General features: G+C 38.1%; 1 protein-coding gene across 20 annotated transcripts in view; it reads right to left on the bottom strand.

Annotated features, from left to right (window-relative positions):
* The window catches only part of C2CD5 (C2 calcium dependent domain containing 5), a 134,842-nt gene that overhangs the window by 74,389 nt on the left and 42,305 nt on the right, over positions 1–18,148 (bottom strand). For 10 of the 20 annotated variants that reach the window (XM_073318152.1, XM_073318105.1, XM_073318114.1 and 7 more), the window contains 2 exons: positions 8,899–9,007; positions 6,866–6,931 (listed from right to left, as the gene is read on the bottom strand). In XM_073318152.1, coding sequence (XP_073174253.1) covers positions 6,866–6,931; positions 8,899–9,007 — 175 coding nt within the window. Of the gene's footprint in view, positions 1–6,865; positions 6,932–8,898; positions 9,008–17,693; positions 17,727–18,148 lie in introns of all 20 variants that reach the window. The other 10 variants (XM_073318106.1, XM_073318141.1, XM_073318240.1 and 7 more) reach the window with 2 other exon arrangements.

Here is an 18,148-nt window from a genome sequence, read left to right on the forward strand (position 1 = left end):
AAATTTTTGAAGGAGAACATAGTTAAGGACATTGAGATCAATGGTATTTGGGACAAAATACAACATGGTTTTACAAAAGATCATGTCAAACCAACCTGATCTCCTTCTTTGAGAAGGTAACAGGTTTTTTGACAAAGGAAATGCAGTGGATCTAATTTACTTCTATTTCAGCAAGGCATTTGATACGGTTCCACATGGGGAATTATTAGCTAAATTGGAAAAGATGGGGATCAATACGAAAACTGAAAGGTGGATAAGGAACTGGTTAAAGGGGAGACTACAATGGGTCACCCTGAAAGGTGAACTGTCAGGCTGGAAGGAGGTTACTAGTGGAGTTCCTCAGGGATTAGTTTTTAGGACCAATCTTATTTAATCTTTTTATTACTGACCTTGGCACAAAAAGCGGAACTGCGCTAATAAAGTTTGCGGATGACACAAAGCTGGGAGGTATTGCCAATACAGACAAGGACCAGGATATCATACAGAAAGATCTGGATGACCTTGTAAACTGGAGTAATATCAATAGGATGAAATTTAATAGTTAAAAGTGCAAGGTCATGCATTTAGGGATTAATAAGAATTTTTGTTATAAACTGGAGACGCATCACTTGGAAGTAACAGAGGAGGAGAAGGACCTCACAGGATGACTATTAGCCGCCAATGTGATATGGCCATGAAAAAAGCTAATGCGGTCTTGGGATGCATCAGGCAAGGTATTTCCAGTAGAGATAAGGAGGTGTTAGTACCATTATACAAGGCATTGGTGAGACCTCATCTGGAATATTGTGTGCAGTTCTGGTCTCCCATGTTTAAGAAAGATTAATTCAAACTGGAACAGGCACAGAGAAGGGCTATTAGGATGATCCGAGGAATGGAAAACCTGTCTTATGAAAGGAGACTCAAAGAGCTTGGCTTGTTGAGCCTAACCAAAAGAAGGCTGAGAGGAGATATATGATTCTCTCTATAAATATATCAGATGGATAAATACCATGGAGGGTGAAGAATTATTTAAGCTCAGTACCAATGTGGACACAGGAACAAATGGATATAAACTCGCCATCAGGAAGTTTAGACTTGAAATTAGATGAGGGTTTCCAACCATCAGAGGAGTGAAGTTCTGGAACAGCCTTCCAAAGGAAGCAGTGGGGGCAAAAGACATATCTGGCTTCAAGAATAAGCTTGATAAGTTTATGGAAGGGATGTGATATGATGGGATAGCCTAATTTTGGCAATTAGTTGATCTTCGACTATTAGCGGTAGCTATGCCCAATGACCTGTGATGGGATAGGATCTGAGTTACTAGAGAGAATTCTTTTCTGGGTGTCTGGCTGGTGAGTCTTGCCCATGTGGCTCAGGGTTTAGCTGATCGCCATATTTGGAGTCAGGAAGGAATTTTCCTCCAGGGCAGATTGGCAGAGGCCATGGGGGGTTTTCGCCTTCCTCTGCAGCGTGGGGCACGGGTCACTTGCTGCAGGATTCTCTGTACTTGAAGTCTTTAAACCACGATTTGAGGATTTCAATAGCTCAGACATAGGTTAGGGGTTTGTTACAGGAGTGGGTTGCTAAGATTCCGTGGCCTGTGTTGTGCAGGATCAGACTAGATGATCATAATGGTCCCTTCTGACCTTAAAGTCTATGAGCACAAATCTCCACAATGAAGTCAGTGGGACTCTAGAGGGGCATAGGAGTAGTGGATCCCGGTATAATATCAGGGACAAAGTTTGCAACTGTTGCTTTGGAGCAAACTAGTTGTTGAAGAAAAATACCTAATTTATCATATACCTATTGCTTTATCATCCAGGCACAATGAATAGTATAATTTAAAAACACCTTCAAATGACAGCATTACCTTAAAATAGAGCTATCTCTGTTAGAAGATAAAGCCCGTCTTCTACTCTCCATATTATTTAAGTGTATTTAGTATATAAACAGTATAGCAAAACCAACTACATACAAGCTCTGTCTAAAAGATTAAACAAACCCAGATAAGTGCACACCTTAAAAATGAACACTGACCAAGTATTTCAATATCTAATAAACCAGAGACCCACAAAAATGTAGGTCTGGAAGGGACCTCAATACGTCCTTTAATCCAGTCCTCTGCAGTGAGGCAGGATTAAATATTATAGATCATCCCCGACAGGCATTTGTTTAACCTATTCTTAAAAACCTCCAATGATGGACATTCCACAACCTCCTAAGGTAATTTGTTCCAGTGCTTAACTATCCTTTCAATTAGGAAGTTTTTCCTAATGTCCAACCTAAATCTTCCACTCTGCAATTTAAGACTATTACTTCTTGTCCTGTCCTCAGTGGATAAGGAGAACAATTTATCACCCTCCTCCTCAAAACTTTTTACATACTTGAAGACTGTTATGTCCACCTTCCATCTTCTCTTCTCCAGATTAAACAAACCCAATTATTTTTTCTATTTTTCATCATAGGTCATTTTTCTACACCTTTTTTCATTTTTGTTATTCTCCTCCGGACTTTCTCCGATTTGTCCACATCTTTCCCAAAGTGTGGTCCTCAGAACTCCAGTTTAGGCCCTATCAGTGCTGAGTAAAGTACAATAATTATTTCTGATGTCTTGCTTCCAATACTCCTGCTAATGCACCCCAGAACAATGTTTGATTTTTTTGCAACAAGATTACATTGTTAATTCATATTTAGTTTGTGATACACTATAACCTTCTGATCTTTTTCTGCAGTACTCCTTCCTAGGCAATCATTTCCCATTTTGTATTTGTGCAGTTGATTATTTCTTCCTAAGTGTAGTCCTATGCATTTGTCCTTATTGAATTTCATCCTATTTATTTCAGACCATTTCTCCAGTTTGTCAAGATCATTTTGAATTGTAATCCTGTCCTCCAAAGAGCCTGCAACACTGTCCGGCTTGGTATCATCTGCAAACTTTATAAGCATACTCTCTATGCTATTATCAAAATCATTTATGAAGATATTGAATACAACTAGTCCCTGGACAGATCCCTGTGGGACCTCACTTGATATATACTCTTTCAGCTTGACTGTGAATCACTGATAACTATTGAGTATGGTTTTCCAACCATAAATTCACCCACCCTATTGTAGGTTTATCTAGGCTATATTTCCTTAGTTTGCTTATAAGGTCACAAGAGACAGGATCAAAAGCCTTACTAAAGTCAAGATATCTCTCGTCTACCCCTTCCCCCCATCAGCAGGCCTTGTTATCGTGTTGGTTTGAAATAACAAATGGCTTTGGGGCAGGAATTAGAAACATGCTATCCTAAAACTATTTTATGAAGACTATGCATAGAATTGCAAACACAAAGGGACTCAACTTCTCCTACTGACACCAATGCAGAATAGGAACTCTAAAAGTCTTATATAGAAAGAATGCTATACACAGTAGTCAGCAAGAAAGAGGCAACTTACAGCAGCACACAGTTACAGAAATAAGATGGATTTGTTCACAAGGATATGTTACCTCTACATTTCCTATGCATGCTTAAGTTCCTGATGCTCTTACACATTATGTTCACAAAGCCTCCAAAATCACAGCTGTTGGTGCCACAGTATGCTCTTGTATAAAAAAGGCAAGGACCCCTACTCTAAACGTCCAAATCTAATGCCCAGTGAAGTTTATGGAAGCATTTCATAATGCTTAATTCATAATGGGAGTTGGATCAAGCCCTAAGCGAGTATATATTAACAAGCTTTTGCAGTTCTTTAAAAACACTGAATAAAGTACTACTGCATAAAGTCAGAGTTACATTGTATAGTGGAGTCAACCACAATTCTATTCAACAGAAAAGGAATACAAGCCTGAATAGCTGCAGTATCCCTAGAAAAATTAAGGGTAGGACATAAACATTTTAAGATAAATCTGGAGTGGAATTATAAATTTTTGTTCTAAAATAAAATACAGATGAAGCAGGAAAACAGCAGATAGAAAAACAAGTGGAAGGAAAATCTGTTATGTTGAATAGATTGGAAAAATTATTCAAGGATTGTTAATGTTTACAGAGTCATTTCTGTAATGCTGCCAAGGTCAATCAGACCTTGGGTTATCTGCCATCTCAGTTCTAGTTGCATAAATAAACCACCTGTGGGTAGTCTTAACTACACATTTAGCTACACTTTCCTGAAAGTTTTCTAAGTTTTATATTCAATGATTTCTGCTGGGCCCATTCTAGTTCTTTTCTAATTGCCCTTTTGAGGCTTGCACATATTTCCACCTTTGCCCCATCATCCTCTATCATCTTAGGTCTGATTCAAAACCCAATGAAGTCAATGAGGGAATTCTCATGGACTTCAGTAGGCTTTGATCAGGGCCCATATTTCCAAACCTAAAGAGTCCGTGTGTATGAATAGTGATGTTATGCAATAATGGGTAAGCAGTGATCTGCCACTTTTCCATTTAATTATGCAAACACAAACTGTGATCTTTGTCATAGTGGTGCAATTACACTGACTTAACAGAGTTTTGTTGGTGTACTGAAAAGAGAATTTGGCTCCCAAAGAATTTATGCAATGCTTTAATTTAAGGAGAGTTTTAAAATTAGTGTACTTAGCTCCTAACAGAATCACTTTAAGCAGAGATTAAAACTAAATAAACTGTCTCTTTTTAAGTCACTGTTTACTGAATTATAAATCTTGAATCTAAACATACAATGAAAAGAAAGAAAGGACTAACATCTGCCAGATAATCTAGCCACTGAGTCAAAAGTATCTGTAAGGAAAGTAATGAAGATTTCCAAAGTAAGAAATAATCTCATTAATTTCAGGGTAAATCTGATGTACAAATAAACATTGAAACAACATTGTCATTAGCCATAAAAATGAAAGGGAGATTCAACCCTCCAAACTATGTCTGTAGAAAATTATCATTTTTATTAAATATTATAAAAAGGTTAAAACCCACAAATTTTACTAACTAATTTTGGAGAGCTGAAGGTCAATTTAGATGTAGAAAGGATTCTTATCACTCACTCCAGTCACATAACCCTCTGACAGCTGCCTTAACTCTGAATAGTCACACCACCACACACAAATGTATCAGCTCAAATCAGAGATTTTAAAGAAAAAGGCTACAAGTGCTCACACTTAAAATCTTGCTGTTTCTACATGTTCTGATGTTTGACAGCTATGAACATGTTATGCCATTTTCTGTTGTACTGAATTTTTCATTGTCATCTTTGAACACCAGATGGCAACATGAAATGCAGTTCATATGTACACTATAATTAAGTTTGATTTCTGTGAAAGAAAACCCTCTGTTTATATGTTTAGTTACTGTATCTATGGGATCAAATCCCAGTCAAGCCAATCCCCCATCACCTCAAATACAAAACTAGACTTATGGAGGATTTTCAAACATCAAAAATAAGTTTATACAGAGGTATTTTGGGGCTAGAAAGATAGGAAAAAAATAGGGGATACCCTAACACTATTTTCTCCTTTGTCTTTCAGGTCACTGGAGTTAAGGAGATTCTGTTGGAGCAGTTCCCTGACGAGGAAGATGAAATGGGTGTTAAAGCGTGTTAACAAACAAATGAAAACAAAACTAAAATGTGAATATTAAAACTATATATAATTTAGTACATGGAAAGTGGTCTCTAATTAACAACTTCCTTTCACTTGATGATGACTCTTCTCTCTTCTCATTCAGTTTGGCCTCAGTACTGCCTTTGACATGATGGATCAACTCAGCCCACTGGATCTACACAAGTGTCTTAGATTCCGTCCTGTCATAGTTCTGCTCCTACAGTACCTAACTGTTTTTCTTCCATTATCTGGTGGTGCTTCCTCTACTGTACCAAGTTCTTCCTCTTCTTCTATGGAGCTCCTCAAAGTGGATTCATTAATTTGGAAATATTACAGGTCCACTGACATCTACAGGCAAGACTGTACTATTTATGCATAGCCCATAATAAGGAATGGACTGCAGCTGCACTGCCCTAAGCATAGCAACAGGAGATAAAATGTTTCCCTCAAGCTCCCAGATGCTCAGAGGCTCCTTGCTCACCACTACATCTTTTTATGTGGCCCATTCTAAAAACCACAGCAGCTGGCAAGCTCTGCTGGCCAGTGTGTGAGATTGAAAAGCCATGGCTTTGCCTTCTCCAGGGCATCTTGTACCTCTAGAAGAATAGGAAAGGAGTAGTCCCTACACTTCCCCCAGCACAGGGACTGGTATTCTACCTGGCCCTTATGAAGGCCTCTCTTCCTCCCAATATGCACCCACATATGGACCTGGCAGAATCTGGGCCCACGGTTACAAAAGAATAAGACTTTTGCCTTTGAATTTTTAATAAATCAAAACCAAACAATTACCATCAGGAATGTCAGCTTGACATGTTTACAAAACAAGACTTATGAGCCAACACACACTGGACTGCTCCCCTACCCTTTACTTTCTAAGTAGTAAGTTTGTCCTCAAAGTCTCTTCTTTTAGATCTCTTTTGTGCAAACATATTCATCCAATATCTGAAGTCTTTGGAAGAAGTACTGGAACAGGCTAGAAGTAGTTGTGTAGACAAGAATCCATCCCCTTCCCCAAAAAAACATTGTTTATGATTTGATTTCAACTGTGACATTAAATTGAAAGCCACTAAAATCAACTGAACAACAACTTTTCAGGTTGATATTAAATAATTCTAGCAGTACTATTTTACAATAAAATATTGTTTTGCATTTTGATAATGTATGGAAAACCTTTTTAAAAGAATATTATGACAATTAGACATTGATTTATTTGGTGGCTAAACAGATTTAAATTTGAAATATTAACCTAATTAATGATCCAAAACATTTCTAAGAACTTCACTGAGCTGCCATAATTTCTGTCAGCATATGTAGTACTGAATGACTAATAAAATACCTGAATTGAAACTATTCCAGTCTAGCAGTTTGTATGATCTTGTGTTACCCATAATTCCGACAAAGGCTGAGTTCAAAACAGCAAATTAGTAGATCAGTTATAGGAGCAGAATAGTGAAAAAAACCACTACCAACAAGAACACAATTGACAACACCACTCCACAGGAACTGGAAAGACACAGACAGCAGAGTTAATAAGAGGTTGAAATAGAAAGGGAAGAAAGTAAGGAGCATGCTACAGCACTCGGCATGATCAAGTGTACAGTATATAGCAATTACCAGATTTTTTTTCCCCAAACAACCGTTTTAAATGTTCTTTCCTTTTCTACATTTTCCTGTTTATTTACTTGGCAGCTTATGTGTTTCCTTTGTGAGGAATTGAGTCAAATTATTATTTGACTCAAAAGCTGGTTAAGATAGTTCCCATACCAGTTATTGGGGTTTCCAAATTGTTTCTCTCTCTCTGGCATAATACTGAATTTGACGGATCGTAAATCCTACATTCACTTGTCAGAAGCAATCAAAGTTCTTCAACAGATGCTGTTAGAGACATTTTCGTGTGCAAACAGAAACTATTTAATCAGCATATGCATCTACCATCAGTTTTGCTCCTGCTTTCAGGCAGTCTGTTATCAAATGTTAGTCAGTAAAAAAGAAATGTGCATAGTGCAAGACGTTATTTCAGAAAATATCAGAATATAGTTGATATCTCTCCCATTCCTTCTAAGAATGCTTTTTGCTCTGATGCAGGCTTATAAGTAACACACACAAGTTTTTATAAAAAGAGAACACTGATACTTTATTACACTGTAAAATAATCAAGGATTTATTAGTATCCCGTTTAAGGTAAGTATGTAAAGCCCCAAGCTAACTGCAAGTCACGGGAGTTGAGGCCATACATAAATAGAGTATATTTATCCTATAATGCATTAAGATATTTCTTTTCATCTTCTAACTATTGCATACATAGGAATAAAACAAAACCTTAGAAGATTACAGGAAGGGAAAAGAAAATGTGTGTATTTAGTCACTTCAAAAAAACCCTCAAAAAATAGTTTTCTTTCATTTAGGTCACTCAAGGATTTTGTTTCACATTCTGTTACATTTTATTGAGTCTTAAACCAATAACTTGAAGTTATCTAGACCCATTTGCAGAAATCATAGATAGTGTGGGAAGTCAAGACAGGGAAAAGATTGAATAAAAAAAGAAAAAAAAGACTGATGCTTGAAAAAGATGCATTTGCAAAAATTTTAAAAGCTAATTACTCCTGGCTAGTGAATGCAAAACCACAGTAGATGTTATTTTTCTTTAATCTGCCTCTGTTTCAGGGGCACTGACCAACTCAAATCTTTTATTTTTAGGCATTTTTCCATTTGATTCAGCGAATAATACCAAGATGAAATACTAACGGTCAAGAGCTACTTAACTCTGACGAAAGAATTAGAGCTTGCAGAATGCATTAGGCGTTGGAGTTTCCAAGGAAAAATTATCTACAGAAAATTACTTTAAGGTTTTTACTTCTTGCAAAATAAAAAGTTGTTTCTATTTATATCACTTAAGAGTCAAAAACACAGGATGAGCTAAACTGTGTGGCCAATCCTTAAAGATTTGAAAAACTGCTGGAAATTAAATAAAGTATAAAGTTAACATGAAGGATTTCATCTGCTTTCATGGCTTCCAAATAAAAAGTTTCATTTCAGAATTGCATCAAAGTTAACACTAAACCTTGGCCAAAAATTAACCCACAGCTTCATAATCCAAAGGCATTAATTCTGGTTCTACATTATTAGGTTCATAGTCCCTTACTGCTTCATTACACCAAAAACATTAAGAAATAATTGCTGAAGAGTTTCTCACTAAAAATCTTTTTCCTGCACAATTAATATTTTTCAAATTCTCATTCTTATCTGGAAAACTACAATGTTGTTTTAGTATATTTTTTTAATAAAAAAACAATACAAAACAAAAACACCCACAGAAATGCAAGGTCACAATGAGACATGACTGAAAAAAGATTTCTTTAGTTAACATACCAGGATTGTGGATGCGGTCCAAAAGCTTCACAGAGCGTGCACTGACAACACCACCAACATGGACAAGGAAGCCAGGCGGAAAGGCCGTCAAGGTAAAAAAGGGAAATTCCTGTTAGGATTAAAAATATAAACAGCAGGTGACCCTCTGTAAAACACTGCAGTCTGCCAATCAACATGCAGTAATTTATTATGCTCCTTGAAATATAGGCAAAGCATTAACACTAGGCAAAACACTTATTTTAAGCTTATTATGCACTGTATCACTTGTATGACATTCAAGTATCCAGCACAATGTGGTATCAGCAAAAGTATTCTAAGCAGTAAAATTACTTTTCCCCCATAGATTTGCATTCGGATATGGATATTAATTAACAACCCAAATCTTACTAAAATCTTGACTTTACAAAGCCTATATTAGCTTTTTTTCTTTAAAGGTACAGTTAAAGAATGAAATAAAAATGTTATTTATTTTCTGAAGTGATGAGGCTTAATATTTAACTTACTTATGCCTCTGCACTTTTTAATGCTGGCTGCTACAACTGAGGGTAGTTTGGTATCCAAATTTTGAGTGGAACTGATTTTTGCTCCTGCAAGCACGAAGAGCACATTATTAGATAAAGTGCATCTAATATAAATGCCAGCAAAGATTGGTCTGACAGCACCAATGGCTCTAGATAAAACAAAAATTATTCACGTCTTTAGAATAAAAGTGTTAAAGATTTTGAAGTACAGTTATTAGACCATTCTTTATTAGATTAAGAAATGGTCACTATCACCAATCATTCTAAATTCTTTTCCTTAGACCCATTTTTTTTTTTACTATCTGTAGCAAAAATGAGAAAGCAATACTCCTCTATGTCCAGACCACCTAGTCAAGACAGCCTCTGTGAGAAACAAGGCTGAGGGCTCGACATAGCTTTTCACAATGTATGTGCAGTAAAATAAATTCCTCACATTCAAATGAGATTGGGCCCAAGATGGACAGATTTAATTTTATAAATTATATACATACATACTGAAATATAGCATACTTATGAGGGAAAGAAGGTGGGTTTCCATCTGCCAATTCTAGGCGCAAAAAGGCAAGAAAATAAATGATTCATGCAACAATGGTTATTTTATATAGTTTGTATGGATTAAGTGTAAAAAAAGAATATTATAATTTTATATGAGATTCCCCTTTTCACACATTTTAAAGCGACTGCCTAAATTAAGCATTCCACTCAGATTCTAGCCAACTGACAAAGTGCATCTTAAACAGAGACTATCAAATCTCCTGAGGCAATGAGTGGCATAAAAAAAACACAAAAAAACCCTTTTGTCCAACAGAAGCTAAATGTAAACTTTAAACCCCAATACCCAAGAACTTCTATAATCCTTATTTTATAATGACAGATCCACAGGTTTCAGGGAGTGTAAGGCTTTCCTTTTATTTCAATGGGCTTCCAATCAGTTCCTTTAAAGATTAAGATTCAAACCCTGGAGTCACCCTAGGGTATTGCTGAAGACCAAAAATATTGCATTTCTGTTGTATGGAGGCATTAGAAAGCAGAGAGATTACAAAGAGTGACTCTACAGCTATATACAGCTACTTGTAGACAAATCAGAGGACTGGTCAGGGTACAGACAGTGGGTTTGGAACCTGCCAGGATCCAGTGGATTACAATAGTTTGTGGAGGGAGGAGCCAGGCAGCCACTACTACAACACAGTGTGTGCAGATACTTCAAGGGGGAAGATTCCAGGCCATCAATATCTTTCTAGTGCCCTCACAAATCTCTTTCACTCTGGCTTTACACAAGGATTGGAATGTGAACCTTTGAGAAGTATATTGATATTTATTTTCTTCCATATAATTCCATATCAATCTATATAATATTATCTCTTCATAACTTTATGTTGATAATTGACAGAGTTTTGCTCAGTTAAACTTTACTGGTTTTAAAATCTAATGATGCTAGATAACTAAACTGGCAGAAGAGTTTTTCTATTGAGGAATGGACATGGCATTTTAAAACATTTCTATTTTATATGCATTTTAAACAGTTTTTTAATTAAATTTAGGCCATACTATGTTTAGGTTATATTAATACAGTATACTATAAACACCAAAAGAGATTATTCTTACCCACCACTGAAAAACAAGCAGACCTCAATTATTATGCTTTTATCCATCTGGAAATGTATAAATTACTTCTGTCTTTTTTTACTCCTTTTGATAAAGTTATTTATTAAAGTAATTTTTAGTTTATTTACAGTCTCCTGACATTTCTTCTGCAGGGATAATCCATAACAACATATGATTAAAACAAACTGTAAATCCACTAGTCACTTGTAAATTTAAAAAGAAAAAAACAGGAATATTTTTAGTCAATGTATGTTATTTATGACCCCAGATCATCAGGATACCTAAGCATGTGCTGAAGGGTCTACTCAGGTGCTGCAAATTCTGTATGTGCTTAGGTATCCTGCTGAACTGAGAACTATATCCTGTCAGATTAATTCTAGACACCTAAACAAACCTATGTAACTGTATCCAGGAACCCGCAGTATTCTCAAGTGCTCTTATTTTGCTAAGAGTGATGTTAGATGTTATTTTGCTAAGAGTGATGAACACTGAGGAAGTTTCATCTCATTTGTGAGGTAAACAACTTGGAGTGCCCCTTGCCGATTGTTTTATCCATACCACATACTGTATCATCCCCAACTGTATGTATTAGTTTGTATAATACTGCAAAATTTTGAATGTATATTTTTCACTGTACAACCCGGTCAAATATGGATCTCATAGTAACCACTGTTTTATAATATTTCAGTAGTTCTTTCCTCTTCACACACAGGCTGAGGGTGGCAGAGGTGAGCCGGGGCAAGCAGCGGTTCCCCTGCGCCCCCCCTCCTTCCCCCAGGGTTATCTGCTGCAGCGCAGGCAGCTGTCCTCGCACCCCCCGCCCCAGCTCACTTCCACTCCCTAGGTCTGAGTGCGAAGCCACCGCCTACTTCTCAGCCTGCCCCGGCTTTCCGTGCAAACAGCTGATTCGCGGGAAGCCTGGGGTGGGAGGCGGAGAAGCAGAGAGGGGTGGGGCGTTCAGGGGAGGAAATGGAGTGGAGGTGAGCTAGGGCTGGGGTGGGGCAGGGATCTGCCGGTGAGGGCTCTGCATCCACCAAATTATTCCCTTGAGTGCTCCAGGGCTGGAGCACCTAAGGCGCCACTTTTGGCCAGCTAAATTTAGAAGCCCTTTTAGAACCGGTTGTCCCTCGCGGAACAACCAGTTCTAAAAGGGCTTCTAAATTTAACAACTGGTTCTAGCGAACCAGTGGGAACCAGCTCCAGCTCACCACTGGCTGTGGTAGCACAGGTAGCAGTAAATCTGCCTGAAACCAGCAGGCATGAATTTTGCACAAAACAGCATAGATACTGGACGAATACTGGCACTGGTTGAAAGTAATACCTGCATCTAGACAGTTACTTTAAAACTGCCACTCCTGGTCAATTTGATGAGCTTGCAATAAGCTCTTCATTCATATTTATGTATCATATACTACTTCTACAATGTCTATAAATGTAAGAGTGTGTGTTTCTAATAATTTAAGTGTGTATGTGTAAGTACTGTGACAGACCCAGACCAGTCAGGTGCAGGCGTCTGGTTGAAGGCAAATATACTGGCCACTGGATGAATAGTTTTCTGTTCCCTGAGTGACCAGAGCAGGGGCTGATCTAGAGCAATCAGGAACTTGCTAGAACCAATTAAGACAGGCAAGCTAATTAAGACACCTGGAGCCAATGAAGAACCTACTAGAATCAGTTATGGCAGGCAGACTAATCAGGACACTTGGTTCAAAAAGGACCTCCAACAGTTAGTGGGCGGTGCACAAGGAGTGAGAAGGCTTGCTACTGGAGGACTGAGCAGTACAAGTGTTATCAGGCTTCAGGAGGAAGGTCCTGTGGTGAGGATAAAGAAGGTATTGGGGAGGCCATGGGGAAGTAGCCCAGGGAGTTGTAGCTGTCATGCAGCTGATACAGGAGACGTTGTAGACAGCTGCTATCCACAGGGCCCTGGACTGGAACCCGGTGTAGAGTGGGCCCAGGTTCACCCCCACCCCCGCTCCCTATCGGAGACAGGAGGGGAACTCCCTATCTGAGACAGGAGGAGTTGACCTGGTCTGAGACACACACCAGAGGGGAAGATCTGATTTGGAAAGGGATCTGGCCTGTCTCCGACCCAGTAGGTGGGACAACAGAGATTGTGGAGATTGCTCTCCATTTTCCCCATGCTGGCCAGCGATGATGTTAGCTAAGTGAACGGCAGGTTTGAGCCTCTAGCAAAAGCAGCCAAACTGAGGGCTGCTGTGAACCTCTGAGACGAACAAATCTGCCAGAAAACGCAGGACCCACCAAGGCAGAGGAGGAACTTTGGCACAGTACACAAACAGAAAATACTGAAAATACACTAGGATGACAGTTCTCTAACTGTGCTCCATGGAGACCATCTTATTTGAAAATGAAGCAGTGGTGATAGAGGGTTCAGAGAAGTGATCCACAGAATGAAAAAGTTGCAGAACCATGGCACTGGTCTGAGCTATAATCATTAGGATTGCACAAGTGTAACTGAGAGCAGCATTTAGCTCCCTTTGTTAAAAATGTGGGCTTAATCCTGCACCATTAAAGTCATCTGGAGTTTGTCCACTGAGAAGGATGGCAAGTCTTATATACAAATAGATACAGACACTTGTACAAAAATATGTAAAAAGTATATATATTTGTATATAAATATCTACACAGAGCTGTGTTACAGTTGCAATTACTGTGAATATACATCCTGTCACTAAAAAAAATAAAAATTAATGTGTATATTGAGAGGATAATACAAGACAGCTGTATATTTTCACAGCAGAATTACTATCAAGATTATCCCTAAATCAAATTCTTTGTTGTTTTGAAGTTAAGGTTACTTGAGTAAAAAACCCAACAATATGATCCCTAAAAAACAACTGTCATAAATATAAAGGGAAGGGTAAACCCCTTTAAAATCCCTCCTGGCCAGAGGAAAACTCCTCTCACCTGTAAAGAGTTAAGAAGCTAAAGGTAACCTCGCTGGCACCTGACCAAAATGACCAATGAGGAGACAAGATACTTTCAAAAGCTGGGAGGAGGGAGAGAAACAAAGGGTCTGTCTTTATGCTGCCTTTGCCGGGGATAGACCAGGAATGGAGACTTAGAACTTTTAGTAAGTAATCTAGCTAGGTATGTGTTAGATTATGATTTCTTTAAATGGCTGAGAAAAGAATTGTGCTGAATAGAATAACTATTTCTGTCTGTGTATCTTTTTGTAACTTAAGATTTTGCCTAGAGGGGTTCTCTATGTTTTGAATCTAATTACCCTGTAAGGTATCCACCATCCTGATTTTACAGAGGGGATTTCTTTACTTCTATTTCTATTAAAAGTATTCTTGTAAGAAAACTGAATGCTTTTTCATTGTTCTCAGATCCAAGGGTTTGGGTCTGTGGTCACCTATGCAAATTGGTGAGGCTTTTTATCCAACATTTCCCAGGAAAGGGGGGGTGCAAGTGTTGGGAGGATTGTTCAGTGTTCTTAAGATCCAAGGCCCTGGGTCTGTAGTCACCTAGGCAAACTGGTGAGGCTTTTTACCAAACCTTGTCCAGGAAGTGGGGTGCAAGGTTTTGGGAAGTATTTTGGGGGGAAAGACGTTTCCAAACAGCTCTTCCCCAGTAACCAGTATTTGTTTGGTGGTGGTAGCGGCCAATCCAAGGACAAAGGGTGGAATATTTTGTACCTTGGGGAAGTTTTTGACCTAAGCTGGTAAAGATAAGCTTAGGAGGTTTTCATGTAGGTCCCCACATCTGTACCCTAGCGTTCAGAGTGGGGGAGGAACCTTGACAAACACAAATTAGGGTTCCCATATATCCGGGTTTTCCCAGACATGACCTCTTTTTTGGCCCGCTGATCTCCATCTGAGCAGATTTTTGAAGTAAGAGGAAATGTCCTGGATTTTTCTTTGCGGACCAGATGTTGCAGCTCAGAAAAAGCAGTCTCTGCACCCCAATTGGTCCTTTCCCTTTATCCGCAGTTGCCAGTTCCTGTTCACCCTGCCAGATAAGCGGAGCCGCAAAGAGCCTCTTGACTGGGCCATACTCAGGGCTGGGGTTACAGGACTAGGTCCCAGCTCCCCATCCTGGGGAAGAGAAGAGGCCCACAGGGAGGCACTGACTGACACGCCGGCACCATGTCCCAGGCCTGAACCAGCCACCATGCCACCAAGATAGGGAGCACAACACTGACCCCCACCTCGAGTGTGAGGCCACAGATACCCACTCTGGATACCCCTTCCCAGTACAAACACCCCTCCAGAACCCCCACAAAATCCCTTCCCAGTACAACCCCCAATACATCTCCAGTACCCCCCAACTGTACCCTTCCTCCAGCAGCGCCTTCTCCCTCTGCCCCCCAGCAGTGTCCTCTATTTGGGAACTTGAAATATGATTACCCTAGTCCAGATAAAGGAACCTTCTTTAAAATACCCTAATACTGAGACAGCATATTAACTAAATTGCACGAAGAGACTCTACTTTTCCACAAGAGACTTTTCTGCACTTCCAACATATAAAGAAACAATGTACGTAGCAAATTTACTGAGACACATTTTTCTAAACGCAATACATTAATGCCATCTTAAGCAACAATCTTATACAAATGTAGGACAATTTATAAGCTCCTGAAATCCTTTCAGCTACAACTTTCCCTCTCTACCTGCCCCTGGTAATTTTTTGATGCTGCAGAAAGATGGGAAATGTGTAGCTAAAGGCATCTCAAACCCAAGGCTCTTGGCAGTAGAATACTATCACAGTTACGATACTCAACTAGTATTCCACATGCTCTGCTCTATCCCTAAAGGTATAACCTTATATAACCCCTTTTTATTAGGACTGTCGATTAATCGCAGTTAACTCACACGATTAACTCAAAAAAATTTATCATGATTAATCGCCGTTTTAGTCTCACTGTTAAACAATAGAATACTGACTGAAATTTATTAAATATTTTGGATGTTTTTCTACATTTTAAAATATGTTGACTTCAACTACAACATAGAATACAATGTATACAGTGCTCACTTATTTTTTATTACAAATATTTGCACTGTAAAAATGATCAAATAAATAGTATTTTTCAATTCACCTCATACAAGTACTGTAGTGCAATCTCTTTATTGTGAAAATGCAACTTACAAATGAAGATTTTTTTTTTGGTTACATAACTGCACTCAAAAACAAAACAGTGTAAAACTTTAGTGCCTACAAGTCCACTCAGTCCACCATTCCAGAGTACATGCTTCCATGCTGATAATGCATTAATTAAATTGGTGACTAAACTCCTTGGGGGAGAATTTTATGCCTCCTGCTCTGTTTTATCCACATTCTGCCATACATTTCACGTTATGGCAGTCTTAGATGATGACCCAGCACATGTTGTTCATTTTAAGAATACTTTCACTGTAGATCTGACAAAACGCAAGAAGGTACCAATGTGAGATTCCTCAGGATAGATATAGCACTTGACCCAAGGTTTAAGAATCTGAAGTGCCGTCCAAAATCTGAGAGGGACAAGAAGTGGAGAATGCTTTCAGATGTCTTAAAAGAGCAACATTCTGATGCGGAAACTACAGAACCCGAACCACCAAAAAAGAAAATCAATCTATGTCCTCTGGAATAGTGGTTGAAGCACGAAGGGACATATGAATCTTTAGCGCATCTGGCACATAAATATATTGTGATGCTGGCCACGACAGTGCCATGCGAATGCCTGTTCTCACTTTCAGATGACACTATAAACAAGAAGCGAGCAGCATTATCTCCTGCAAAGGTAAACAAACTTTTTTGTCTGAGCAATTGGCTGAACAAGAAGTAGGACTGAGTGGACTTGTAGGCTCATTGTTTTGTTTTTGAATCCAGGTTTTTTTGTACATAATTCTACATTTGTAAGTTCAACTTTCATGATAAAGAGATTGTACTACAGTACTTGTAATGGGGGAATTGAAAAATACTATTTCTTTTGTTTTTTTACAGTACAAATATTTGTAATATACAGTGAGCACTGTACATTTTGTATTCTGTGTTGTAATTGAAATCAATATATTTGAAAATGTAGAAAACATCTAAAAATATTTAAATAAATGGTATTCTATTATTGTTTAACAGCATGATTAATAGCGATTCATTTTTTAAATCACTTGACAGCCCTACTTTTTATAACATGATTCTTCTTCTTCAAGTATTATAAAACTATGTTATTAAAACAGTATATATAATCAAACAAACTCTCACACTGAAACGCTACAGGTGCCTGGCATTTTCTTGATATTTTAAAAATCTGTTTTTTCAGACACTTTTTTTATTGAAATGATAGATCTACAGACAAAGAGTATCACAGATGCTAGCACAAACAAGGGCACACAGGGAAAAACTTTAAGCGTTTATTTTCAAACTGAAGCCTTACAAGCAAAAACTATGTACTTGTATTAAAATATAAATGAAAATTGTAAGTGAAATGTACGATCATGCCAAATATTAGTGAAGCAGAAGTATGTTGGTTTGCTAAATGTTCTTGAAATTAAAACAAAAAATATCAAAACCCCACATCAACAAGATCACAAAGAAATCTGGCAAAACCTTGCAAAAAAGAAAACACGATTTTAAAATGATTGTTCAAAATTAGAGAAGTCCTCAATATAAGAAAAAAAGAGCTCGAAAAAAAAGGTCACACAATATTTTGAAACATACCCGCCTTCGACAGAACCTATGAGGAGATCCTTCCTTAGCAATAGACAACAAAATATGAAAAGACAATCATCCACTACTCATATAAGTAGCTATTCATTAAAAAAAGTATATTTCACAACAATTTCTGTTTTTGACTGGATATACATTTGACTTCAAGTATGTAATTCAGCTAAATCAAAGCCCTTATTAAATGAATAGTGGTCTCCATTCTCCATTCCTCATGAGATCTTCTGAATCGTGACCTTGTCTATGTTAGATCTTACTTTTTTTTAATATAACTTACATTGCTCAGGGGTGTGAATAATCCACACCCCTGAGCAACATAAATTATACTGACATAAGCGCCAGTGTAGACAATGTTACAGCTACCATATCTGATAGGAAGTGGAATAATTAAGCTGATGAGAAAGCTCTCTCCCTTTGGCTTAGAGCGTCTTTACCACAGCTGCGCCACT

This window comes from Lepidochelys kempii, chromosome 1 (assembly GCF_965140265.1).
Source record: "Lepidochelys kempii isolate rLepKem1 chromosome 1, rLepKem1.hap2, whole genome shotgun sequence".
In the NCBI taxonomy this organism is placed as follows: Eukaryota; Metazoa; Chordata; order Testudines; family Cheloniidae; genus Lepidochelys; species Lepidochelys kempii.